Source organism: Mytilus californianus, unplaced genomic scaffold (genome assembly GCF_021869535.1).
Source record: "Mytilus californianus isolate M0D057914Y unplaced genomic scaffold, xbMytCali1.0.p SCAF_11, whole genome shotgun sequence".
Classification (NCBI taxonomy): Eukaryota; Metazoa; Mollusca; class Bivalvia; order Mytilida; family Mytilidae; genus Mytilus; species Mytilus californianus.
In genome coordinates this window covers 37323050-37350690 of record NW_026262593.1, presented here as the reverse complement: position 1 = coordinate 37350690, position 27641 = coordinate 37323050, and the positions used below count along the sequence as shown (strand labels likewise).

At 31.9% G+C, this 27641-nt stretch overlaps 1 protein-coding gene across 3 annotated transcripts in view; it reads left to right on the top strand.

Moving 5' to 3' along the window:
- The window catches only part of LOC127720024 (hemicentin-1-like), a 38104-nt gene extending 11808 nt beyond the window's left edge, over window positions 1–26296 (top strand). The window contains exons 2-5 of one of the 3 annotated variants that reach the window (XM_052226435.1): window positions 6643–6831; window positions 8758–8928; window positions 21678–21784; window positions 26205–26296. In XM_052226435.1, coding sequence (XP_052082395.1) covers window positions 6643–6831; window positions 8758–8928; window positions 21678–21784; window positions 26205–26210 — 473 coding nt within the window. In that variant the 3' untranslated portion in view covers window positions 26211–26296. Of the gene's footprint in view, window positions 1–6642; window positions 6832–8757; window positions 8929–10241; window positions 10349–15935; window positions 16043–21677; window positions 21785–26204 lie in introns of all 3 variants that reach the window. The other 2 variants (XM_052226436.1, XM_052226437.1) reach the window with 2 other exon arrangements.
- The last annotated feature ends 1345 nt before the right edge of the window (window positions 26297–27641 follow it).

Below are 27641 nucleotides of genomic sequence, written 5' to 3'. Positions count from 1 at the left end.
GTTATCTGCTCTTTTACACATTATTTTCGGCTTTTTTTTTTTTTATTTATATGCCTAGTTTTTTCAATTACTAATTTTGTTTCCTTTTATTCTCTATGTTTTGACCATAATTCTCTGTTCTGTAAACCCATTAACTGTCGTTTGTTGCTGTATGTCATATTTGTTTTTTAGTTTTTGTTTTGTAAATAAATCAAGCGTATACTATTTTCTCAGTTAAAGTGTTTTACATATTGCTATATCGGTGCCTTTAATAACATGATATGCTGTACGGCGACCTATAGTTGCTAACATCTACGCCATTTGGTCTATGGGGATAGTTGTCTCATTGGCAATCATAACACATCTCCTTATTTTGTAAAGAACTGAATTCTTACTTTCAAATAAACTACTAACAAACGACAATTTTTTCTCTGTATGAAACTAAAACATTTCTTGTGTCTACAGTACGCGGAACCATGGACAATATATAATTCTTCATTTACATGAATGTGATCCTATGAATAATGGGTTAAATAATGGGTCAAATTCTGGGACTTGAATTTTCAGGCAAGGGATAACTATTATTGATTTAAAATCGATGCCACTTGCTATCAATTCAAAAACAAAAGTTCTTTCTACTGCATAAATGTTAAACATATGTATTTTTTATAAACGATCAACATACTGGTATCTGAGTCACCCTAGTTGTTAGAGTCAAACAAATAAATGACAAGGAACCAGTCTAGAGATCAATATTTCAATATAAATATCTTGTTTCATTAGATACTATACAAGTTCAACAGTTAACAAGCATTGTGTAATTGTTTTATTTACAGATTTATATACTTCAATCTTACATTTAGCACTTTCCTCTATGGTTTCAATTTGGAAATGAGGACACAATATTGGTTTCGATTTTATTTAAATCTAACGCTTATACTAAGGTTCAAAATTATTTCCTACTGTCATTATAAAAGTTTTTCATCGGTTTAATGTATAAGTGTGTGGCATGAAAGTATGCACATGTGCACAGGCTAAACAAGACTCAACTTTTCTTATTTATCCAGTTAAGTAAAAAGAATCGCAAAAAAACAGTAACCAGTATAACAATTATGCATGTAGAAATGATATTTTGTGCAAACTTACAAATTATATATATTATTAAAACGTTTAAACCCGCTGCATTTGTTTGCACCTGTCCTAAGTCAGGAATCTGATGTTCAGTAGTTGTCGTTTGTTGATGTGGTTCATAAGTGTTTCTCGTTTCTCGTTTTTTATATAGATTAGACCGTTGGTTTTCCCGTTTGAATGGTTTTACACTAGTAATTTTTTGGGGCCCTTTATAGCTTACTGTTCGGTGCGAGCCAAGGCTCCCTGTTGAAGACCGTACTGTGAACTATAATGGTTTACTTTTATAAATTTTGACTTGGATGGAGAGTTGTCTCATTGGCACTCATACCACATCTTCTTATATCTATCATATTGGTAATAGGATTGGCAGAGGATACACTTAAATGCGACGGAGGATGGATGCGACGTGACGACTTTGGCGCATGCTATTGTTTTAGTGGACAAACTTTGTCATGGAATAATGCACATGTGATTCTAGAACCACATAATTTATGATTTTAACAGGTATTATCAGAGCTTTGCATCTCGTTGCAGTTAGTTGTTTTTCTGGTATCTAAACCCACAAACTCGTATAAGAGTCATTAAAAATTTTCATTGGCGTCAAACTAACTTTTCGTTTTGCGCCAAAAATCGATATTAATTGGTGCCATTTTAAATCAATTCTGGAAAGATCGTAGTTCTTTTAGATATATAACCAATAAAATTGAGAATTGAAATAGGGAATGTGTAAAAGAGACAACAACCCCACCAAAGAGAGCAAAAAACAGTCCAAGGCCACCAAAGGGTCTTCAACACAGCGAAAAAATCCTGCCCCTGGAGGCGGTCTTCAGCTGGCCCCTAAACAAAAATGTATACTAGTCCAGTGAAAATGGACGTCACACTAAACTTCGAAACATATAAATGAACTAAAAAAAAAAAAAAAAAAACCAACATACAAGACCAACAAATGCCAGAGGCTCCTGGCTTGGAACAGGCGCAAAAATGCGATACAATGGTTTATTGCAAGACAGCCGGTATTAATTATTTGTTCTCAAAGTAAGGGGTGAATTACGCGTTGACAAAACAAACCAATGTTGCCTTCAATTACTCTACCAAAATGGACATGTAAGTATGATATCAATGTGTTATCTATTGTCGTAAACTAGACCTTTAAGTGCTATTTAACATATTGATATTAAAAGGTTTAAGAAACTTATCTTACTTCCTTCTCCACTGGTTAGTAGGGACAGAAAGGAAACGGGAAGGTCTTAGATGTAATCTACAAATTATTTTCGCATTTGTTGACCTTAAATTATTATATCAAATGAAATATTTTTTTTTGGCGCAAATGAAAAAAACAAATGACGCAAATGGGAAATATCTTTGGACAAATGAAAGGTTGACTGGCGTATATACAAAACGCTGGATACAACTATCCATCAAAGAACATAGATGTGTATGTTTGATGAAACTTATATGTATTTTTGTAAGGAGATAAAAAAAATATCGCCTAAAAATATTATGTTTGATGCAAAATATTCAAAAAAAGATCTTTCAAGTACTCACACTTTTTTAGCGGCTTCATTAAATGACATTGATGGCATAGGAATAAAATTTAGTGACTGGCAATGGGGATCATGCTCAAAACCATGTGGGATTGGTGTACAGGAAAGGGTCAGAACCAGTATATGTCAAAAGAATGATCATTGTCTCGATAATGAAACTGAAATTTTACGAAGACATTGTGTTAATGAACACTGTTCCGGTAAGTACGAATAAAGGAGTTTTGGGGTTAACGTCAAAGATATCGTGACCAAACAACAACGATCGAACTAAAGACATATAAAGGTAACATACGAACTGCAACAAAAAAAATGCATAAAATCACAGACTATACAGATCTTCCGTAGACACCTAATTCATAAAAAGACACTACACATAGAGACATAACTAAAAACAGCACCTGACGTGGTTCCTGATTTCTAACAGGCACGAGAACATATGTAGGGTTCAACTAATTTTAGATCAAATCCAATCCCTATTTTAAAATGCTTCGAAGATTTTTGTCTGACGCTATTTATTTACAAGGACCTGTTGTTATTCTGATAAAGCATCATCACCTCTGTGCTGATAACATTTTTGTGCAACACTGGTTCAATGAACACTGATCCGGAAGGTTTTTCGCCATTTTGAATTCGACAGCGAAAACATCACTATGCATAATATAGGAAACAATCAAGAGAACAATGTTTTTTGCTAATTTTTAAAAATGTTTATGTGTCAAAATCAATCGTACGGACGCATATATGTCATCGATTGATATTAACGTATTTTTGCGCAAATATATTTCAATATTTAATATCTAGGTGGTTTCGTGGTAGCGTGTTCGCCTTGATTGCAGAAAATTATGGGTTCGATCCCCGGCTGGGTCAAACCAAAGACTTGAAAATTGGTATTTGTTGCCTCTAATTATGTGTTCGGGTCAAATAACATGTTTTTTTTGGGGGGGCACGTTAAAAAAAATACTTGAACAGTTCAATCACGTCCTAGTATGGATATGATATACGCATTAGTAAATATGTTTTAGTCTGGAACGGCCGTTTTGATCATTACTGGTCTTAAAAGACTGAACAATAGTAACAGTACAGATCAACAACATACTGAATTGTATGAAAAGCCCCTATTAATAATTAATTTATTGTTCAGACTTTTCAGATGATTCTGAACATGTATATGTACCGTGAACATCATCATATAACAACTTTTTTGTAACCTTGTCATTTTGAAAACTCAACAACAAACTTCATTAAATAGAAGAATAAATGTAAAATTCAATACCCGAAAATGAAAATATCCAAGGTAAAGAAAACAATGCAAGAAAGGGTAAAACATAATTTGTTGATCAAATAAGTCACTGCTGTCACATATTCGAGGAGCTAAGTTGTCCCCTTGTATCGAACATCAGTGAATGATATAAAAAACGACGATGCATTGTCGTTTCTGTTTCTATTTCTATTTACTTTATATATCTAGAAGAGGGAATGATTACGTTTTAGAGATTTTCTAAAATTCTTAAATTTAAGGAGAGTAATTTATTTATATATATTAAAAAAAACATGGTCGGATATTAAGCAAGACGGAAACTATTTTGAACAATTTTGAAATTTACCTTCGAGAAGTGATGCACAGTCAATATCTTAAAATGCGACTATGCTAATTTAACCTGAATGTTGAAATTAGCATCATCAATCAAAACATCTTTACATAAAAATATGAATAAAAAGAAAAAAAAAAACTGCAATGTTATGTTTGATGTTGTTAAAAACAATTTTTATATCTATCCCACACAGCTGCAATGCTACCAGAAATATACAGTAACTGTGAAACGTTATAGTTAAAAATGGTCTATTACAATTTGTCACCCACAAAAAAAGACAGCTCTTCAAAGTGTAAATGATCACTTTTTTTCATCATCGCAGTTTCAAGACTTGCTAATTGCAATGATCTTTTCAAATTTTTGTTTTAAAAAACAAATTATAATAAAAAGAAATAATATAAACACATATATATTTTCAGTTGATGGACAATGGAGCGTTTGGATAAAGGAACCCTGCAGTGTCACGTGTGATGTCGGTACCCGTCTACGTTATTGCAAATGTTCTAATCCACATCCTCATTTTGGAGAGAAAAACTGCACAGGAAAAAGTGTTGAGCACATGAATTGCTTACCATCCAGCTGTTGTCCAGGTCATTCTTATAGTGAAAGATCCTTTAGAGATATATGAAGTTCTGAATCGGGGGAAGGGGATCTTTATTTTTGTATTTCTTTACTTTTTATGCAATCTTTTTCCTGCTATATAATTTTATGCAATTGTTATCTGCTCTTTTACACATTATTTTCGGCTTTAATTTTTTTTATTTATATGCCTAGTTTTCTCAATTACTAATTTTGTTTCCTTTTATTCTCTATGTTTTGACCATAATTCTCTGTTCTGTAAACCCATTAATTGTCGTTTGTTGCTGTGTGTCATATTTGTTTTTCAGGTTTTTTTTGTAAATAAATCAAGCGTATACTATTTTCTCATTTAAATTGTTTTACATATTGCTATATCGGTGCCTTTAATAACATGATATGCAGTATGGGTTTTTCTCTATTTTGAAGGCCGTACGACGACCTATAGTTGCTAACATCTACGCCATTTGGTCTATGGGGATAGTTATTGGTAATAGGATTGGCAGGGGATACACTTAACTGCGACGGAGGATGGATGCGACGTGACGACTTTGGCGCATGCTATTGTTTTAGTGGACAAACTTTGTCATGGAATAGTGCACAGGTGATTCTAGAACCACATAATTTATGATTTTAACAGGTATTATCAGAGCTTTGCATCTCGTTGCAGTCAGTTGTTTTTCTGGTATCTAAATCCACAAACTCGTATAAGAGTCATTCAAAATTTTCATTGGCGTTAAACTAACTTTTCGTTTTGCGCCAAAAATCAATATTAATTTGTGCCATTTTAAAACAATTCAGGAAAGATCGTAGTTCTTTAAGATATATAACCAATAAAATTGAGAATGGAAATAGGGAATGTGTCAAAGAGACAACAACCCCACCAAAGAGAGCAAAAAACAGCCCAAGGCAACCAAAGGGTCTTCAACACAGCGAGAAAATCCTGCCCCTGGAGGCGGTCTTCAGCTGGCTCTTAAACAAAAATGTATACTAGTTCAGTGAAAATGGACGTCACATTAAACTCCGAAACATATAAATGAACTAAAATGAAAAAAAAAAAAAAAAAAACATACAAGACTAACAAATTCCAGAGGCTCCTGACTTGGAACAGGCGCAAAAATGCGATGCAATGGTTTATTGCAGGACAGCCGGTATGTTGTGACATGTTTACGGTATATGTATATATGTATAAACAATACTAGTAGAGGTAAAAAATTTATGAACTTTTCTTTAAAATGATCTCCTTCACAACGAACATACCAAGGAAATTAAATAATTATTGATGGAATTTTCAAAACGGATTTTGTTCTCAAAGTTAGAGGTGAAATTACGCGTTGACCAAACAAACGAATGTTGCCTTCAATTACTCTACCAAAATGGACATGTAAGTATGACATCAATGTGTTATCTATTGTCGTAAACTAGACCTTTAAGAGCTATTTAACATATTGATATTAAAGGTTGAAGAAACTTATCTTACTTCCTTCTCCACTGGTTAGTAGGGACAAAAAGCAAACGGAAAGGTCTTAGATGTAATCTACAAATTATTTTCGCATTTGTTGACCTTAAATTATTATATCAAATGGAATATATTTTTTTGGCGCAAATGAAAAAAACAAATGACGCAAATGGGAAATATCTTTGGACAAATGAAAGGCTCACTGGCGTAAATACAAAACGCTAGATACAACTATCCATCAAAGAACAAAGATGTGTATGTTTGAGGAAACTTATATGTATTTTTTTAAGGAAATAAAAAAAATATCGCCTAAAAATATTATGTTTGATGCAAAATATTCAAAAAAAAGACACTTTTTTAGCGGCTTCATTAAATGACATTGATGGCATAGAAATAAGATTTAGTGACTGGCAATGGGGATCATGCTCAAAATCATGTGGGATTGGTGTACAGGAAGCGGTTAGAACCAGTTTATGTCAAAAGAATGATCATTGTCTCGATAATGAAACTGAAATTTTACGAAGACATTGTATTAGTGAACACTGTTCCGGTAAGTACGAATAAAGGAGTTTTGGGGTTAACGTCAAAGATATCGTGACCAAACAACAACGATCGAACTAAAGACATATAAAGGTAACATACGAACTGCAACAAAAAAAAGCATAAAATCACAGACTATACAGATCTTCCGTAGACACCTAATTCATAAAAAGACACTACACATAGAGACATAACTATAAACAGCACCTGACGTGGTTTCTGATTTCTAACAGGCACGAGAACATGTGTAGGGTTCAACTAATTTTAGAATAAATCCAATCCCTATTTTAAAATGCTTCGAAGATTTTTGTCTGACGCTATTTATTTACAAGGACCTGTTGTTATTCTGATAAAGCATCATCAACACTGTGCTGATAATATTTTTGTGCAACACTGGTTCAATGAACACTGATCCGGAAGGTTTTTTGCCATTTTGAATTCGACAGCGAAAACATCACTATGCATAATATAGGAAAAAATCAACAGAACAATGTTTCTTGCTAATGTTTTAAAATGTTTATGTGTCAAAATCAATCGTACGGACGCATATATGTCATCGATTGATATTAACGTATTTTTGCGCAAATATATTTCAATATTTAATATCTAGGTGGTTTCGTGGTAGCGTGTTCGCCTTGATTGCAGAAAATCATGGGTTCGATCCCCGGCTGGGTCAAACCAAAGACTTGAAAATTGGTATTTGTTGCTTCTAATTATGTGTTCGGGTCAAATAACATGTTTTTTTTGGGGGGCACGTTAAAAAAAATACTTGAACAGTTCAATCACGTCCTAGTATGCATATAATATACGCACTTGTAAATATGTTTTAGTCTGGAACGGCCGTTTTGATCATTTCTGGTCTTAAAAGACTGAACAATAGATATAAAAGTCATTTTCAGTTTTTCAGTGAATTTTCAGACTTATCTATTGCGGTAAATTCAGTACAGCTCGTACAATTCGCTTGCAGTCAATTAAGATCTGTTCAATCTATCGTCAGACTGTTCAGTTGTTGCTATTTCACTGTACAAATCAACAACATACTGAATTGTATGAAAAGCCACTATTAATAATTAATTTATTGTTCAGACTTTTCAGATGATTCTGAACATGTATATGTACCGTGAACATCATCATATAACAAATTTTTTGTAACCTTGTCATTTTGAAAACTCAACAACAAACTTCATTAAATAGAAGAATAAATGTAAAATTCAATACCCGAAAATGAAAATATCCAAGGTAAAGAAAACAATACAAGAAAGGGTAAAACATAATGTGTTGATCAGATAAATCACTGCTGTCACATAATCGAGGAGCTAAGTTGTCCCCTTGTATCGAACATCAGTGAATGATATTAAAAACGACGATGCATTGTCGTTTCTTTTTCTTTTTCTATTTACTTTATATACCTAGAAGTGGGAATGATTACGTTTTTGAGATTTTCCAAATTTAAGGAGAGTAATTTATTTATATATATTTAATAAAACATGGTCGGATATTAAGCAAGACGGAAACTATTTTGAACAATTTTGAAATTTACCGTCAAGAAGTGATGCACAGTCAATGTCTGTTAAAATGCAACTACACTACTTGAACCTGCATGTTGAAATTAGCATCATCAATCAAAACATCTTTACATAAAAATATGAAGAAAAAAAAACCGCAATGTTATGTCTGATGTTGTTAAAAAACAATTTTCATATCTACCGCACACAGCTGCAATGATACCAGAAATATACAGTAACTGTGAAACTTTATAGTTTAAAATAGTCTATTACAATTTTTCACACAAAAAAAAGCTCTTCAAATTGTAAATGATCACTTTTTTCATCTTCGCAGTTTTAAGACTTGTTTATTGCAATGATTTGTTTAACTATTTGTTTCAAAAAACATATTATTATAAATGGAAATAATATAAAAAGATGTATATTTTCAGTTGACGGACAATGGAGCGTTTGGATGCAGGAACCCTGCAGTGTCACATGTGATGTCGGTACCCTTCTACGTTATCGCCAATGTTCTAATCCACATCCTCAATATAGCGGAAAAAACTGCACAGGAAAATGTATTGAGCACATGAATTGCTTACCATCCAGCTGTTGTCCAGGTTATTCTTATGGTGAAAGATCCTTTAGAGATATATGAAGTTCTGAATCGGGGGAAGGGGATCTTTATTTTTGTATTAATTTATTTTTGATGCAAGTTTTTCCTGCTATATAGTTTTTATGCAATTAGTATCTGCTCTTTTACACATTATTTTCGGCTATAATTTTTTTATTTATTTGCAAAGTTTTCTCAATTACTAATTTTGTTTCCTTTTATTCTCTATGTTTTGATCATAATTCTCTGTTCTGTAAACCCATTAATTGTCGTTTGTTGCTGTGTGTCATATTTGTTTTTCAGTTTTTGTTTTGTACATAAATCAAGCATATACTGTTTTCTCATTTAAATTGTTTTACATATTGCTATGTCGGTGCCTTTTATAAAATTATATGCGGTATGGGTTTTGCTCATTTTTGAAGGCCGTACGGCGGCCTATAGTTGCTAACATCTACGCCATTTGGTCTATGGGGATAGTTGTCTCATAGGCAATCATAACACATCTCCTTAATTTGTATAGAACTAAATTTTTACTTTCAAATAAACTACTAACAAACGACAATTTTTTCTCTGTATGAAACTAAAACATTTCTTGTGTCTACAGTACGCGGAACCATGGACAATATATAATTCTTCATTTACATGAGTTTGATCCTATGAATAATGGGTTAAATAATGGGTCAAATACTGGGACTTGAATTTTCAGGCAAGGGATAAATATTATTGATTTAAAATCGATGCCACTTGCTATCAATTTAAAAACAAAAGTTCTTTCTACTGCATAAATGTTAAACATATGTATTTTTTATAAATTATGATGTGTACACATTGTTTCACAAACTATCAACATACGGGTATCTAAGCCACCCTAGTTGTTAGAGTCAAACAGATAAATGACAAGGAACCAGTCTAGAGATCAATATTTCAATATAAATATCTTCTTTCAAGTTCATCAGTTAACCAGCATTGTGTAATTGTTTTACTTACAGATTTATATACTTCAATCTTACATTAAGCACTTTCCTCGTTGGTATCAATTTGGACACAATATTGGTTTCGATTTTATTTAAATTTAATGCTTATACTAAGTCTCAAAATTATTTTCTACTGTCATCATAAAATCTTTTCATCGGTTTAATGTATAAGTGTGTGGCATGAAAGTATGCACATGTGCACAGGCTAACCAAGAAACAACTTTTCTTATTTATCCAGTTAAGTAAAAGGAATCGCAAAAAACAATAACCAGTATAACAATTATGCATGTAGAAATGATATTTTGTGCAAACTTACAAATTATATATATTCTCATATTGTTAATAGGATTGGCAGAGGATACACTTAACTGCGACGGAGGATGGATGCGACGTGACGACTTTGGCGCATGCTATTGTTTTAGTGGACAAACTTTGTCATGGAATAGTGCACAGGTAATTCTAGAACCACATAATTTATGATAAACATTTTAACAGGTATTATCAGAGCTTTGCATATCGTTGCAGTCAGTTGTTTTTCTGGTATCTAAATCCACAAACCCGTCTGTTTGCTCCCTTTATAAATCATGTCCTTTCTTTATATTGGGTACCATCCAGTGAGATATAAATCTTTAAATCTATAAGGTATGTCACAAAAATAGCTGAAATTACCATTTTAAGATAAGGTCAGACACTTAGTTGAACATTGAAATCTTATGTTCCTAATTGCTACTGTCATGTACTGATCTGATCTTTGTCTTGAATATCACTTTGATTGTTTATGAATGTCCTCCATCACTTATATATATATACATCACTTATCACTTGTTTAGACGTACTTATCATATAATTATTTCTGTGACTGCATCTTACGATAGATTATTTACCTAATCTGCAATCAATACCATCTTCATGCCTAATATATCATGTACTCTAGATTCTACTGACGAGGAAAGGTAACAATAGGCCACCGAAAGCAGAATTTTGTTCAGTCTAGGTGAATGAGTGGTCTAGAGCGCTGGACACAGTGCAGGCGTTGTTGTCTCGATATCCCAATACCATGAGTTCGAATCCCGGCGAGGGATGAACAAAAATTTGCTTCCGCAAATTTGCAGATTTAACACAGTTGTGCTGATATACATATATATATAAAATAAAAAAGGTTAAATAGATTTTGCATATATCAATAGCGTGCCGTCCATCTCATATCTTATAAGTATCGGCTAATAGTACAATTATTATACTATACAATTTAATTTGCTACTATTAAAAGGTGTGACTTTTACAATCAAATTGTCCGATGATAGATTGAAAAAATATTAAAAAAGTAAGGTTCAAACTTCCTTTTGCATAGTTGAAATTATTTGTTTATTTCCTGTTTGGTCATATAGGTCTTCACGTGTTTGGCTAGTAATTCAGAGTTAGGCTTGTCTTCAGATGGGAGCATATTTGTTTTTATGTCTTTTTGATCATATTTAAATGTCGTTAATTTGGCGTAAACAATCTGCCAATTCTGAAAATTGAAAACACGCAGTCTCTAACCGTTGAACTATGTATATCTAAATCGTTAATTAACTTGTAAAGATATAACGAGTATTTTTTCAGAGACTAGTGCCTGTGAAATTAAGATGAATATATATACAATGTAACAGATAACAACTTGAACAAAAAACGGATTAAAAACAGGGAAGAAATGGCAATGGTAACTATAAAAGCATAAATTAAACAATAAGAGACGCAATCCTTTTCGGCGCATATCTCAGACGGACGCCGATGGGAGATGATCTATGTGAAATCTTTCGACAAGTAATCAAAGTTGTTAAATATATTTTGACACTCTTTAATTTAAATATTATATCTTGTACCCACAAATATTCAATACTTAATTATGTCTATCAATTGCTCTTGCGTGTGCACAAAATTGTATTAATGTGGAGACGTTTCCCTTTGAAAAGTGTCAGAGGAAGATATTCTTATAGCATTAATAGCTAAAAAAAATAAAGCTATTCTGAACCTGATGTAAACCAATATTTACCTGTACAAACTATTTTAATATGCATAATTAATCAAAGGGAGCGATGGAAGTGAACTAAAAAAATGTTTGCATTAGATAACGACCATTTCAATACCTTCATTCTGTTTATCTTGAAGATGTGAGATTTTCTGTCCATAATTAAGTCTATTGTTATATAGTGTGTGCATATATTTTTGAATGGTTTGAATGTTAAAGTTCTTTGAAAGCCCGCAAAAAAAAAAAAATAAAAATAAAAAAAAAAAAAAAAAACAGCATGGATTGATGCGTTCTGTATTGTTTCGAAATTTTCCACTAGTTAAATATTTGGTTTTGTAGTTAAAAAAAACTATTTATTAAGAATACTTTAATTGTAATATAATAATTGTTATAAGATTGTTTTTTTTTGTCTCAGATATCCATATTTAAAACTATAACCTGCTGTACATCACAAAAAATTAAAACACAAAAGTAAGTTCGAACATCAAAAATGGCATTTTCGTCCAATTAGAGAACAGATCAGCGACAAAGACCACGCCATTACCATAGTTCAGCATCCTTAGATCCATGGTGTGCAATTCGAAAATTTAGGCGAAAAAATTAGCGTAACAATGGACACCTTCTGTTAAAGTTTACAAAAAATGGAAAAGAGAGGATATGGTGAATCAATCTATACAAAATCACTACACGAACACACAAAAAGTTCCCCGTCTCAATGTTCAATATATATCTTGCCAAAAAGTATAATAAAAGTGCATACAATAGATGTTTCTGAAAGAACACTTAAATGTACGCTAAGATCAAGGGTTTTGAAATTCAAAATTGTAATTCATTTGAGACCAGAAAGGCATAAATTGAACAGCTAAAATCATGAGGGTTAACGTAATATAATATTTGTTATACACTTATAGAAATATCATTGGTTAAAAGCGAACACGGGGGAGACATATATATCAATATTAGGTCAGTGGGCGTGTTTTATTTTAGCTGAACGGTCAGTTGGCGTGGTTTATTTTAAATAAACAGTTAGTTGTAGAATAACATTCCTTAAAAAATGAACACTGATCCGGAAGGTTTTTCGCCATTTTGAATTCGACAGCGAAAACATCACTATGCATAATATAGGAAAAAATCAATCGTACGGACGCATATATGTCATCGATTGATATTAACGTATTTTTGCGCAAATATATTTCAATATTTAATATCTAGGTGGTTTCGTGGTAGCGTGTTCGCCTTGATTGCAGAAAATTATGGGTTCGATCCCCGGCTGGGTCAAACCAAAGACTTGAAAATTGGTATTGGTTGCTTCTAATTATGTGTTCGGGTCAAATAACATGTTTTTTTTTGGGGGGCACGTTAAAAAAAATACTTGAACAGTTCAATCACGTCCTAGTATGCATATAATATACGCACTTGTAAATATGTTTTAGTCTGGAACGGCCGTTTTGATCATTTCTGGTCTTAAAAGACTGAACAATAGATATAAAAGTCATTTTCAGTTATTCAGTGAATTTTCAGACTTATCTATTGCGGTAAATTCAGTACAGCTCGTACAATTCGCTTGCAGTCAATTAAGATCTGTTCAATCTATCGTCAGACTGTTCAGTTGTTGCTATTTCACTGTACAGATCAACAACATACTGAATTGTATGAAAAGCCACTATTAATAATTAATTTATTGTTCAGACTTTTCAGATGATTCTGAACATGTATATGTACCGTGAACATCATCATATAACAACTTTTTTGTAACCTTGTCATTTTGAAAACTCAACAACAAACTTCATTAAATAGAAGAATAAATGTAAAATTCAATACCCGAAAATGAAAATATCCAAGGTAAAGAAAACAATACAAGAAAGGGTAAAACATAATGTGTTGATCAGATAAATCACTGCTGTCACATAATCGAGGAGCTAAGTTGTCCCCTTGTATCGAAAATCAGTGAATGATATTAAAAACGACGATGCATTGTCGTTTCTTTTTCTTTTTCTATTTACTTTATATACCTAGAAGTGGGAATGATTACGTTTTTGAGATTTTCCAAATTCTAAAATTTAAGGAGAGTAATTTATTTATATATATTTAATAAAACATGGTCGGATATTAAGCAAGACGGAAACTATTTTGAACAATTTTGAAATTTACCGTCAAGAAGTGATGCACAGTCAATGTCTGTTAAAATGCAACTACACTACTTGAACCTGCATGTTGAAATTAGCATCATCAATCAAAACATCTTTACATAAAAATATGAAGAAAAAAAAAACCGCAATGTTATGTCTGATGTTGTTAAAAAACAATTTTCATATCTACCGCACACAGCTGCAATGATACCAGAAATATACAGTAACTGTGAAACTTTATAGTTTAAAATAGTCTATTACAATTTTTCACACAAAAAAAAGCTCTTCAAATTGTAAATGATCACTTTTTTCATCTTCGCAGTTTTAAGACTTGTTTATTGCAATGATTTGTTTAACTATTTGTTTCAAAAAACATATTATTATAAATGGAAATAATATAAAAAGATGTATATTTTCAGTTGACGGACAATGGATCGTTTGGATGCAGGAACCCTGCAGTGTCACATGTGATGTCGGTACCCTTCTACGTTATCGCCAATGTTCTAATCCACATCCTCAATATAGCGGAAAAAACTGCACAGGAAAATGTATTGAGCACATGAATTGCTTACCATCCAGCTGTTGTCCAGGTTATTCTTATGGTGAAAGATCCTTTAGAGATATATGAAGTTCTGAATCGGGGGAAGGGGATCTTTATTTTTGTATTAATTTATTTTTGATGCAAGTTTTTCCTGCTATATAGTTTTTATGCAATTAGTATCTGCTCTTTTACACATTATTTTCGGCTATAATTTTTTTATTTATTTGCAAAGTTTTCTCAATTACTAATTTTGTTTCCTTTTATTCTCTATGTTTTGATCATAATTCTCTGTTCTGTAAACCCATTAATTGTCGTTTGTTGCTGTGTGTCATATTTGTTTTTCAGTTTTTGTTTTGTACATAAATCAAGCGTATACTGTTTTCTCATTTAAATTGTTTTACATATTGCTATGTCGGTGCCTTTTATAAAATTATATGCGGTATGGGTTTTGCTCATTTTTGAAGGCCGTACGGCGGCCTATAGTTGCTAACATCTACGCCATTTGGTCTATGGGGATAGTTGTCTCATAGGCAATCATAACACATCTCCTTAATTTGTATAGAACTAAATTTTTACTTTCAAATAAACTACTAACAAACGACAATTTTTTCTCTGTATGAAACTAAAACATTTCTTGTGTCTACAGTACGCGGAACCATGGACAATATATAATTCTTCATTTACATGAGTTTGATCCTATGAATAATGGGTTAAATAATGGGTCAAATACTGGGACTTGAATTTTCAGGCAAGGGATAAATATTATTGATTTAAAATCGATGCCACTTGCTATCAATTTAAAAACAAAAGTTCTTTCTACTGCATAAATGTTAAACATATGTATTTTTTATAAATTATGATGTGTACACATTGTTTCACAAACTATCAACATACGGGTATCTAAGCCACCCTAGTTGTTAGAGTCAAACAGATAAATGACAAGGAACCAGTCTAGAGATCAATATTTCAATATAAATATCTTCTTTCAAGTTCATCAGTTAACCAGCATTGTGTAATTGTTTTACTTACAGATTTATATACTTCAATCTTACATTTAGCACTTTCCTCGTTGGTATCAATTTGGACACAATATTGGTTTCGATTTTATTTAAATTTAATGCTTATACTAAGTCTCAAAATTATTTTCTACTGTCATCATAAAATCTTTTCATCGGTTTAATGTATAAGTGTGTGGCATGAAAGTATGCACATGTGCACAGGCTAAACAAGAAACAACTTTTCTTATTTATCCAGTTAAGTAAAAGGAATCGCAAAAAACAATAACCAGTATAACAATTATGCATGTAGAAATGATATTTTGTGCAAACTTACAAATTATATATATTCTCATATTGTTAATAGGATTGGCAGAGGATACACTTAACTGCGACGGAGGATGGATGCGACGTGACGACTTTGGCGCATGCTATTGTTTTAGTGGACAAACTTTGTCATGGAATAGTGCACAGGTAATTCTAGAACCACATAATTTATGATAAACATTTTAACAGGTATTATCAGAGCTTTGCATATCGTTGCAGTCAGTTGTTTTTCTGGTATCTAAATCCACAAACCCGTCTGTTTGCTCCCTTTATAAATCATGTCCTTTCTTTATATTGGGTACCGTCCAGTGAGATATAAATCTTTAAATCTATAAGGTATGTCACAAAAATAGCTGAAATTACCATTTTAAGATAAGGTCAGACACTTAGTTGAACATTGAAATCTTATGTTCCTAATTGCTACTGTCATGTACTGATCTGATCTTTGTCTTGAATATCACTTTGATTGTTTATGTCCTCCATCACTTATATATATATACATCACTTATCACTTGTTTAGACGTACTTATCATATAATTATTTCTGTGACTGCATCTTACGATAGATTATTTACCTAATCTGCAATCAATACCATCTTCATGCCTAATATATCATGTACTCTAGATTCTACTGACGAGGAAAGGTAACAATAGGCCACCGAAAGCAGAATTTTGTTCAGTCTAGGTGAATGAGTGGTCTAGAGCGCTGGACACAGTGCAGGCGTTGTTGTCTCGATATCCCAATACCATGAGTTCGAATCCCGGCGAGGGATGAACAAAAATTTGCTTCCGCAAATTTGCAGATTTAACATAGTTGTGCTGATATATATATATATATATAAAATAAAAAAGGTTAAATAGATTTTGCATATATCAATAGCGTGCCGTCCATCTCATATCTTATAAGTATCGGCTAATAGTACAATTATTATACTATACAATTTAATTTGCTACTATTAAAAGGTGTGACTTTTACAATCAAATTGTCCGATGATAGATTGAAAAAATATTAAAAAAGTAAGGTTCAAACTTCCTTTTGCATAGTTGAAATTATTTGTTTATTTCCTGTTTGGTCATATAGGTCTTCACGTGTTTGGCTAGTAATTCAGAGTTAGGCTTGTCTTCAGATGGGAGCATATTTGTTTTTATGTCTTTTTGATCATATTTAAATGTCGTTAATTTGGCGTAAACAATCTGCCAATTCTGAAAATTGAAAACACGCAGTCTCTAACCGTTGAACTATGTATATCTAAAACGTTAATTAACTTGTAAAGATATAACGAGTATTTTTTCAGAGACTAGTGCCTGTGAAATTAAGATGAATATATATACAATGTAACAGATAACAACTTGAACAAAAAACGGATTAAAAACAGGGAAGAAATGGCAATGGTAACTATAAAAGCATAAATTAAACAATAAGAGACGCAATCCTTTTCGGCGCATATCTCAGACGGACGCCGATGGGAGATGATCTATGTGAAATCTTTCGACAAGTAATCAAAGTTGTTAGATATATTTTGACACTCTTTAATCTAAATATTATATCTTGTACCCACAAATATTCAATACTTAATTATGTCTATCAATTGCTCTTGCGTGTGCACAAAATTGTATTAATGTGTAGACGTTTCCCTTTGAAAAGTGTCAGAGGAAGATATTCTTATAGCATTAATAGCTAAGAAAATAAAGCTATTCTGAACCTGATGTAAACCAATATTTACCTGTACAAACTATTTTAATATGCATAATTAATCAAAGGGAGCGATGGAAGTGAACTAAAAAAATGTTTGCATTAGATAACGACCATTTCAATACCTTCATTCTGTTTATCTTGAAGATGTGAGATTTTCTGTCCATAATTAAGTCTATTGTTATATAGTGTGTGCATATATTTTTGAATGGTTTGAATGTTAAAGTTCTTTGAAAGCCCGCAAAAAAAAACAAAATAAAAAAATTAAAAAAAAAAAAAAACAGCATGGATTGATGCGTTCTGTATTGTTTCGAAATTTTCCACTAGTTAAATATTTGGTTTTGTAGTTAAAAAAAACTATTTATTAAGAATACTTTAATTGTAATATATTAATTGTTATAAGATTGTTTTTTTTTTGTCTCAGATATCCATATTTAAAACTATAACCTGCTGTACATCACAAAAAATTAAAACACAAAAGTAAGTTCGAACATCAAAAATGGCATTTTCGTCCAATTAGAGAACAGATCAGCGACAAAGACCACGCCATTACCATAGTTCAGCATCCTTAGATCCATGGTGTGCAATTCGAAAATTTAGGCGAAAAAATTAGCGTAACAATGGACACCTTCTGTTAAAGTTTACAAAAAATGGAAAAGAGAGGATATGGTGAATCAATCTATACAAAATCACTACACGAACACACAAAAAGTTCCCCGTCTCAATGTTCAATATATATCTTGCCAAAAAGTATAATAAAAGTGCATACAATAGATGTTTCTGAAAGAACACTTAAATGTACGCTAAGATCAAGGGTTTTGAAATTCAAAATTGTAATTCATTTGAGACCAGAAAGGCATAAATTGAACAGCTAAAATCATGAGGGTTAACGTAATATAATATTTGTTATACACTTATAGAAATATCATTGGTTAAAAGCGAACACGGGGGAGACATATATATCAATATTAGGTCAGTGGGCGTGTTTTATTTTAGCTGAACGGTCAGTTGGCGTGGTTTATTTTAAATAAACAGTTAGTTGTAGAATAACATTCCTTAAAAAATGAACACTGATCCGGAAGGTTTTTCGCCATTTTGAATTCGACAGCGAAAACATCACTATGCATAATATAGGAAAAAATCAACAGAACAATGTTTCTCGCTAATGTTTTAAAATGTTTATGTGTCAAAATCAATCGTACGGACGCATATATGTCATCGATTGATATTAACGTATTTTTGCGCAAATATATTTCAATATTTAATATCTAGGTGGTTTCGTGGTAGCGTGTTCGCCTTGATTGCAGAAAATCATGGGTTCGATCCCCGGCTGGGTCAAACCAAAGACTTGAAAATTGGTATTTGTTGCTTCTAATTATGTGTTCGGGTCAAATAACATGTTTTTTTTGGGGGGCACGTTAAAAAAAATACTTGAACAGTTCAATCACGTCCTAGTATGCATATAATATACGCACTTGTAAATATGTTTTAGTCTGGAACGGCCGTTTTGATCATTTCTGGTCTTAAAAGACTGAACAATAGATATAAAAGTCATTTTCAGTTTTTCAGTGAATTTTCAGACTTATCTATTGCGGTAAATTCAGTACAGCTCGTACAATTCGCTTGCAGTCAATTAAGATCTGTTCAATCTATCGTCAGACTGTTCAGTTGTTGCTATTTCACTGTACAGATCAACAACATACTGAATTGTATGAAAAGCCACTATTAATAATTAATTTATTGTTCAGACTTTTCAGATGATTCTGAACATGTATATGTACCGTGAACATCATCATATAACAACTTTTTTGTAACCTTGTCATTTTGAAAACTCAACAACAAACTTCATTAAATAGAAGAATAAATGTAAAATTCAATACCCGAAAATGAAAATATCCAAGGTAAAGAAAACAATACAAGAAAGGGTAAAACATAATGTGTTGATCAGATAAATCACTGCTGTCACATAATCGAGGAGCTAAGTTGTCCCCTTGTATCGAACATCAGTGAATGATATTAAAAACGACGATGCATTGTCGTTTCTTTTTCTTTTTCTATTTACTTTATATACCTAGAAGTGGGAATGATTACGTTTTTGAGATTTTCCAAATTCTAAAATTTAAGGAGAGTAATTTATTTATATATATTTAATAAAACATGGTCGGATATTAAGCAAGACGGAAACTATTTTGAACAATTTTGAAATTTATCGTCAAGAAGTGATGCACAGTCAATGTCTATTAAAATGCAACTACACTACTTGAACCTGCATGTTGAAATTAGCATCATCAATCAAAACATCTTTACATAAAAATATGAAGAAAAAAAAACCGCAATGTTATGTCTGATGTTGTTAAAAAACAATTTTCATATCTACCGCACACAGCTGCAATGATACCAGAAATATACAGTAACTGTGAAACTTTATAGTTTAAAATAGTCTATTACAATTTTTCACACAAAAAAAAAGCTCTTCAAATTGTAAATGATCACTTTTTTCATCTTCGCAGTTTTAAGACTTGTTTATTGCAATGATTTGTTTAACTATTTGTTTCAAAAACATATTATTATAAATGGAAATAATATAAAAAGATGTATATTTTCAGTTGACGGACAATGGAGCGTTTGGATGCAGGAACCCTGCAGTGTCACATGTGATGTCGGTACCCTTCTACGTTATCGCCAATGTTCTAATCCACATCCTCAATATAGCGGAAAAAACTGCACAGGAAAATGTATTGAGCACATGAATTGCTTACCATCCAGCTGTTGTCCAGGTTATTCTTATGGTGAAAGATCCTTTAGAGATATATGAAGTTCTGAATCGGGGGAAGGGGATCTTTATTTTTGTATTAATTTATTTTTGATGCAAGTTTTTCCTGCTATATAGTTTTTATGCAATTAGTATCTGCTCTTTTACACATTATTTTCGGCTATAATTTTTTTATTTATTTGCAAAGTTTTCTCAATTACTAATTTTGTTTCCTTTTATTCTCTATGTTTTGATCATAATTCTCTGTTCTGTAAACCCATTAATTGTCGTTTGTTGCTGTGTGTCATATTTGTTTTTCAGTTTTTGTTTTGTACATAAATCAAGCATATACTGTTTTCTCATTTAAATTGTTTTACATATTGCTATGCCGGTGCCTTTTATAAAATTATATGCGGTATGGGTTTTGCTCATTTTTGAAGGCCGTACGGCGGCCTATAGTTGCTAACATCTACGCCATTTGGTCTATGGGGATAGTTGTCTCATAGGCAATCATAACACATCTCCTTAATTTGTATAGAACTAAATTTTTACTTTCAAATAAACTACTAACAAACGACAATTTTTTCTCTGTATGAAACTAAAACATTTCTTGTGTCTACAGTACGCGGAACCATGGACAATATATAATTCTTCATTTACATGAGTTTGATCCTATGAATAATGGGTTAAATAATAGGTCAAATACTGGGACTTGAATTTTCAGGCAAGGGATAAATATTATTGATTTAAAATCGATGCCACTTGCTATCAATTTAAAAACAAAAGTTCTTTCTACTGCATAAATGTTAAACATATGTATTTTTTATAAATTATGATGTGTACACATTGTTTCACAAACTATCAACATACGGGTATCTAAGCCACCCTAGTTGTTAGAGTCAAACAGATAAATGACAAGGAACCAGTCTAGAGATCAATATTTCAATATAAATATCTTCTTTCAAGTTCATCAGTTAACCAGCATTGTGTAATTGTTTTACTTACAGATTTATATACTTCAATCTTACATTTAGCACTTTCCTCGTTGGTATCAATTTGGACACAATATTGGTTTCGATTTTATTTAAATTTAATGCTTATACTAAGTCTCAAAATTATTTTCTACTGTCATCATAAAATCTTTTCATCGGTTTAATGTATAAGTGTGTGGCATGAAAGTATGCACATGTGCACAGGCTAAACAAGAAACAACTTTTCTTATTTATCCAGTTAAGTAAAAGGAATCGCAAAAAACAATAACCAGTATAACAATTATGCATGTAGAAATGATATTTTGTGCAAACTTACAAATTATATATATTCTCATATTGTTAATAGGATTGGCAGAGGATACACTTAACTGCGACGGAGGATGGATGCGACGTGACGACTTTGGCGCATGCTATTGTTTTAGTGGACAAACTTTGTCATGGAATAGTGCACAGGTAATTCTAGAACCACATAATTTATGATAAACATTTTAACAGGTATTATCAGAGCTTTGCATATCGTTGCAGTCAGTTGTTTTTCTGGTATCTAAATCCACAAACCCGTCTGTTTGCTCCCTTTATAAATCATGTCCTTTCTTTATATTGGGTACCGTCCAGTGAGATATAAATCTTTATATCTATAAGGTATGTCACAAAAATAGCTGAAATTACCATTTTAAGATAAGGTCAGACACTTAGTTGAACATTGAAATCTTATGTTCCTAATTGCTACTGTCATGTACTGATCTGATCTTTGTCTTGAATATCACTTTGATTGTTTATGAATGTCCTCCATCACTTATATATATATACATCACTTATCACTTGTTTAGACGTACTTATCATATAACTATTTCTGTGACTGCATCTTACGATAGATTATTTACCTAATCTGCAATCAATACCATCTTCATGCCTAATATATCATGTACTGTGTTACAACTCTAGATTCTACTGACGAGGAAAGGTAACAATAGGCCACCGAAAGCAGAATTTTGTTCAGTCTAGGTGAATGAGTGGTCTAGAGCGCTGGACACAGTGCAGGCGTTGTTGTCTCGATATCCCAATACCATGAGTTCGAATCCCGGCGAGGGATGAACAAAAATTTGCTTCCGCAAATTTGCAGATTTAACATAGTTGTGCTGATATATATATATATATAAAATAAAAAAGGTTAAATAGATTTTGCATATATCAATAGCGTGCCGTCCATCTCATATCTTATAAGTATCGGCTAATAGTACAATTATTATACTATACAATTTAATTTGCTACTATTAAAAGGTGTGACTTTTACAATCAAATTGTCCGATGATAGATTGAAAAAATATTAAAAAAGTAAGGTTCAAACTTCCTTTTGCATAGTTGAAATTATTTGTTTATTTCCTGTTTGGTCATATAGGTCTTCACGTGTTTGGCTAGTAATTCAGAGTTAGGCTTGTCTTCAGATGGGAGCATATTTGTTTTTATGTCTTTTTGATCATATTTAAATGTCGTTAATTTGGCGTAAACAATCTGCCAATTCTGAAAATTGAAAACACGCAGTCTCTAACCGTTGAACTATGTATATCTAAATCGTTAATTAACTTGTAAAGATATAACGAGTATTTTTTCAGAGACTAGTGCCTGTGAAATTAAGATGAATATATATACAATGTAACAGATAACAACTTGAACAAAAAACGGATTAAAAACAGGGAAGAAATGGCAATGGTAACTATAAAAGCATAAATTAAACAATAAGAGACGCAATCCTTTTCGGCGCATATCTCAGACGGACGCCGATGGGAGATGATCTATGTGAAATCTTTCGACAAGTAATCAAAGTTGTTAAATATATTTTGACACTCTTTAATTTAAATATTATATCTTGTACCCACAAATATTCAATACTTAATTATGTCTATCAATTGCTCTTGCGTGTGCACAAAATTGTATTAATGTGGTGACGTTTCCCTTTGAAAAGTGTCAGAGGAAGATATTCTTATAGCATTAATAGCTAAAAAAATAAAGCTATTCTGAACCTGATGTAAACCAATATTTACCTGTACAAACTATTTTAATATGCATAATTAATCAAAGGGAGCGATGGAAGTGAACTAAAAAAATGTTTGCATTAGATAACGACCATTTCAATACCTTCATTCTGTTTATCTTGAAGATGTGAGATTTTCTGTCCATAATTAAGTCTATTGTTATATAGTGTGTGCATATATTTTTGAATGGTTTGAATGTTAAAGTTCTTTGAAAGCCCGCAAAAAAAAAAATAAAAAAATAAAAAAAAAAAAAAAACAGCATGGATTGATGCGTTCTGTATTGTTTCGAAATTTTCCACTAGTTAAATATTTGGTTTTGTAGTTAAAAAAAACTATTTATTAAGAATACTTTAATTGTAATATAATAATTGTTATAAGATTGTTTTTTTTTTGTCTCAGATATCCATATTTAAAACTATAACCTGCTGTACATCACAAAAAATTAAAACACAAAAGTAAGTTCGAACATCAAAAATGGCATTTTCGTCCAATTAGAGAACAGATCAGCGACAAAGACCACGCCATTACCATAGTTCAGCATCCTTATATCCATGGTGTGCAATTCGAAAATTTAGGCGAAAAAATTAGCGTAACAATAGACACCTACGGTTAAAGTTTACAAAAAATGGAAAAGAGAGGATATGGTGAATCAATCTATACAAAATCACTACACGAACACACAAAAAGTTCCCCGTCTCAATGTTCAATATATATATCTTGCCAAAAAGTATAATAAAAGTGCATACAATAGATGTTTCTGAAATAACACTTAAATGTACGCTAAGATCAAGGGTTTTGAAATTCAAAATTGTAATTCATTTGAGACCAGAAAGGCATAAATTGAACAGCTAAAATCCTGAGGGTTAACGTAATATAATATTTGTTATACACTTATAGAAATATCATTGGTTAAAAGCGAACACGGGGGAGACATATATATCAATATTAGGTCAGTGGGCGTGTTTTATTTTAGCTGAACGGTCAGTTGGCGTGGTTTATTTTAAATAAACAGTTAGTTGTAGAATAACATTCCTTAAAAAAAAAAAGAAATGTGTTGTTCTAAAATTAACATACATTCCAAACATATAGTATTATAATTGTTCATGCTTTTAGACAAACAACATGGCTTAGAGGCGCTGACTTTCTCACTGTAAATAATTAATTCTAATGCAATTTTTATGTAACAATTGTTTTCATTGGCTAAAAGTTACCGTCAAATCCACAGTTCACCAGTCGTTACTAAGGAGCGACCCGCTATTTTGAATTCATGGATGAACAAAATGTTCGATTACTACAATATTATCGAAAATAAAACAACACCTACCTCAAAATCGCCGTTTTGATGTGATTTTATCCAAATTTGAATCGTAGAAGTAACGAAATAACCTTCAGTTTTTTAGCGCCAAAATCATTCATGAAGTTTCGCGGAATTTTATTAAATTTCAAATTTATACATTTTTTCAAGCTTTTACGTATTATTTCTTTTTGAAATGCATTAGAATCGGAATAACAGTACTGTAGTTGAAGAGTTGCCACCGTCAATTTTGATTTGACGGTCGCAAATATCCGTTTTACTGTCTCCGCTACGCGTCGCCAGTAAAACTGCATTTGCGATCGTCAAATCGCCAATTGACGGTGGCAACTCTTCAACTACAGTACTGTTATTCCTTAAATGTTCTGTTTGATATGGTGTATAAACTGTGACATGAAGATTTACAAGAATTCCCCATGTTAAGATAGCTGGTAAAATAAACTTGTTACACAGTGTGCTAGTGACCTAATACGATATATATATACAGTGTCAGTGAATTTCATATGGGGCTAGAGGTTTGCTCGCTCGCTCTCGATTTTTGTCTCATTGGAAGTTATTTCACATTTACTTATTTTTGTCTTGAAAATTTAAAACTGAAGTGTAAAGTGCAGACTGTATAGGTCTTTGTTTACAAAAACAACTGTTAGATGTTTTGCGCTTCGGACGAACCAAATTTATAAAGTATTATTTCCAGTTTCTAGCACTGGTTTAATGCCGCGACTGGTGGCCTGCTAGTCCCCAAAGGTTAAGATAACTTTCATCAGCTTTGTAGCCAATGGTTAGGTACTGACATGATTTATATCATTCATTTCTTAAATTGTCCGTTGTTAAATTCATAAATAATTTTAGAAGAAAATAAGGTTCCATCAAGGCAATGTTGACTCAAGGATGATGTGGCTATTCTCTGTACGTCCAGTTTGGTCATTAGCTCCTCAATGGACATTGGCTTTCAAATGGTTCGGTTTGAGCGTTCCTGATGAACGTAAATTAAAAAAAAAGTGTTATCTCAATTTTTTGAAAAATTTTTCTTATTGATAGACAACTTTATATCCTTGTTTTGAAACATTTATATTAAAACAATATTAACAAGATTCTAAAACATCCGGTATGCAAAACACTTTAAAGGGTGAATCAAAACAGGAAACACGCTGCCTCCGACACCCAACCATAAAAAGAAATAAAACATTTGTCTCATTATAAAGCTAATAATCATTAAACTTGATATTCTTCAAATAAAAAAGCGTCTGTGTTCCTATTCTGCATTGTCTTATATGTAAAGTTGGCATCAGTAATTAACTAGTGTTCGAAACTCGTAAGTCCTTTTTTAATATACAGACAAAAATACAAAACCTGACAGAATTGCATGAACTCTAAAAGGACCGAGACAAGGTGTGTCAGCAGGGTAAGCTTCTTCTGCTTTTTTTTTTTACATTGTGTATGTTAATTTTTTCTTGTGTACTGAAATATTTTCGTTTAACCAAATAAGGAAGTTGTGTTTAATTGATTCTAATTCAAAGTCTTTTTGAAGGCGTAATGCAAAAAACAGACGGGATCACTTGCAGATATTTATTCAGAAAACGAAGCAGTATGGCTGTCTAGTTCAAGTCGTTTGCATACAGGTTTGCATTAAATTTAAGCAGTATCCTTCTTTTTATTGAAGAGTTCTTCGCCTTAGTGAAGAAAATCACACTGCATTTGTTATCAAATGTAAACAATACGTTGCTATGATGTAATTGGGATATGGTTATACCTTTTGCAATTTCATAATTTAAATGTTATCCATAAAAAAGTATCTTTTTGCATGATTTCATAATGAACTTGTGAACTTCTATGTCATTTTGGTCACCATTGGCAATCATACCACATCTTCTTATTTTTATATTTACAAATGTTTAGTGTTGATTTCAAATGTATGAGAGTTACTGTTTAACTCGTTTAGACTTATTTTTGGTTTTTGCAGACCCGATACGATTCATAACTGGATATTTTCTAAAGAAAAATGTCTATTGTTGAAGACTATATATGTTGTCCTTTAGAAGTCTTTTGATGATTTTGTCGCTGGGTTGTTGTTTCATTGGTGTATACCCGATATTTCTTATTATTTATGCATATTTAAAAATTGCCATTTTCATTCATTCATAGGTCGAAAGCCTTTAGTAACACGAATTTATTGTCTAATCAGTTACCAGGGGGAATTAAAGACATTTGATATAACAATTAAAGAAGTAAAAAAAGTAGTGGAAGGGTAAAATCTACTTATCAGTAAAATAAATATAATCCTTTAACTATCTCAAATTAACTATACCTATATTAATTTCTGAATCACAGTGTATGGCTGAATTCGTAAAGACCAATCGGAACACTACTGGACTGACTTATAAAAATGCTCGCAGATAGTTACAACATATCATTTTAAATGAAGAAAGAAAAAACCCTTAAAAAAATGAACAATCATAGATTCTAAAGATATACAAATGAAATGTATCCACGTCAACTCGATCTTGCAATTGTCAAATTAAACAGAAATGGTGTCATGACTTTTTTACACCCTTTTTTCGTGGTCATCCTTAACCAACATTTTCTACTCTAGGTTTTTCCTTTCCTGATGTCAATTTTCCTTTCCATTACTGTTTACGACGTTACTGTATGAACAGCATCTATTTAATTAAACATAATGTTTCTCCTTTTTTTTAAAAAAAACGTCGGATAAAAGAACACGAGATAAAATTTTACCGACTAGTACATTACAGCCTACTGATCGGTTGGTAAACTGAACGTTAACTGTACACATTAATGATCGGTTAACAGTCTACTGGCAGGTTTAAATCATACTGATAGGTTTATACCCACTTACTATATTTCAAAGCCTCTTCCACGCCTAGTATATTTAATGACATTTTTCTAGCTGATCTTTTAATTTTTTAACTATCTTTTTGTGGTTTACAGCACACGTATCGGTTTACAA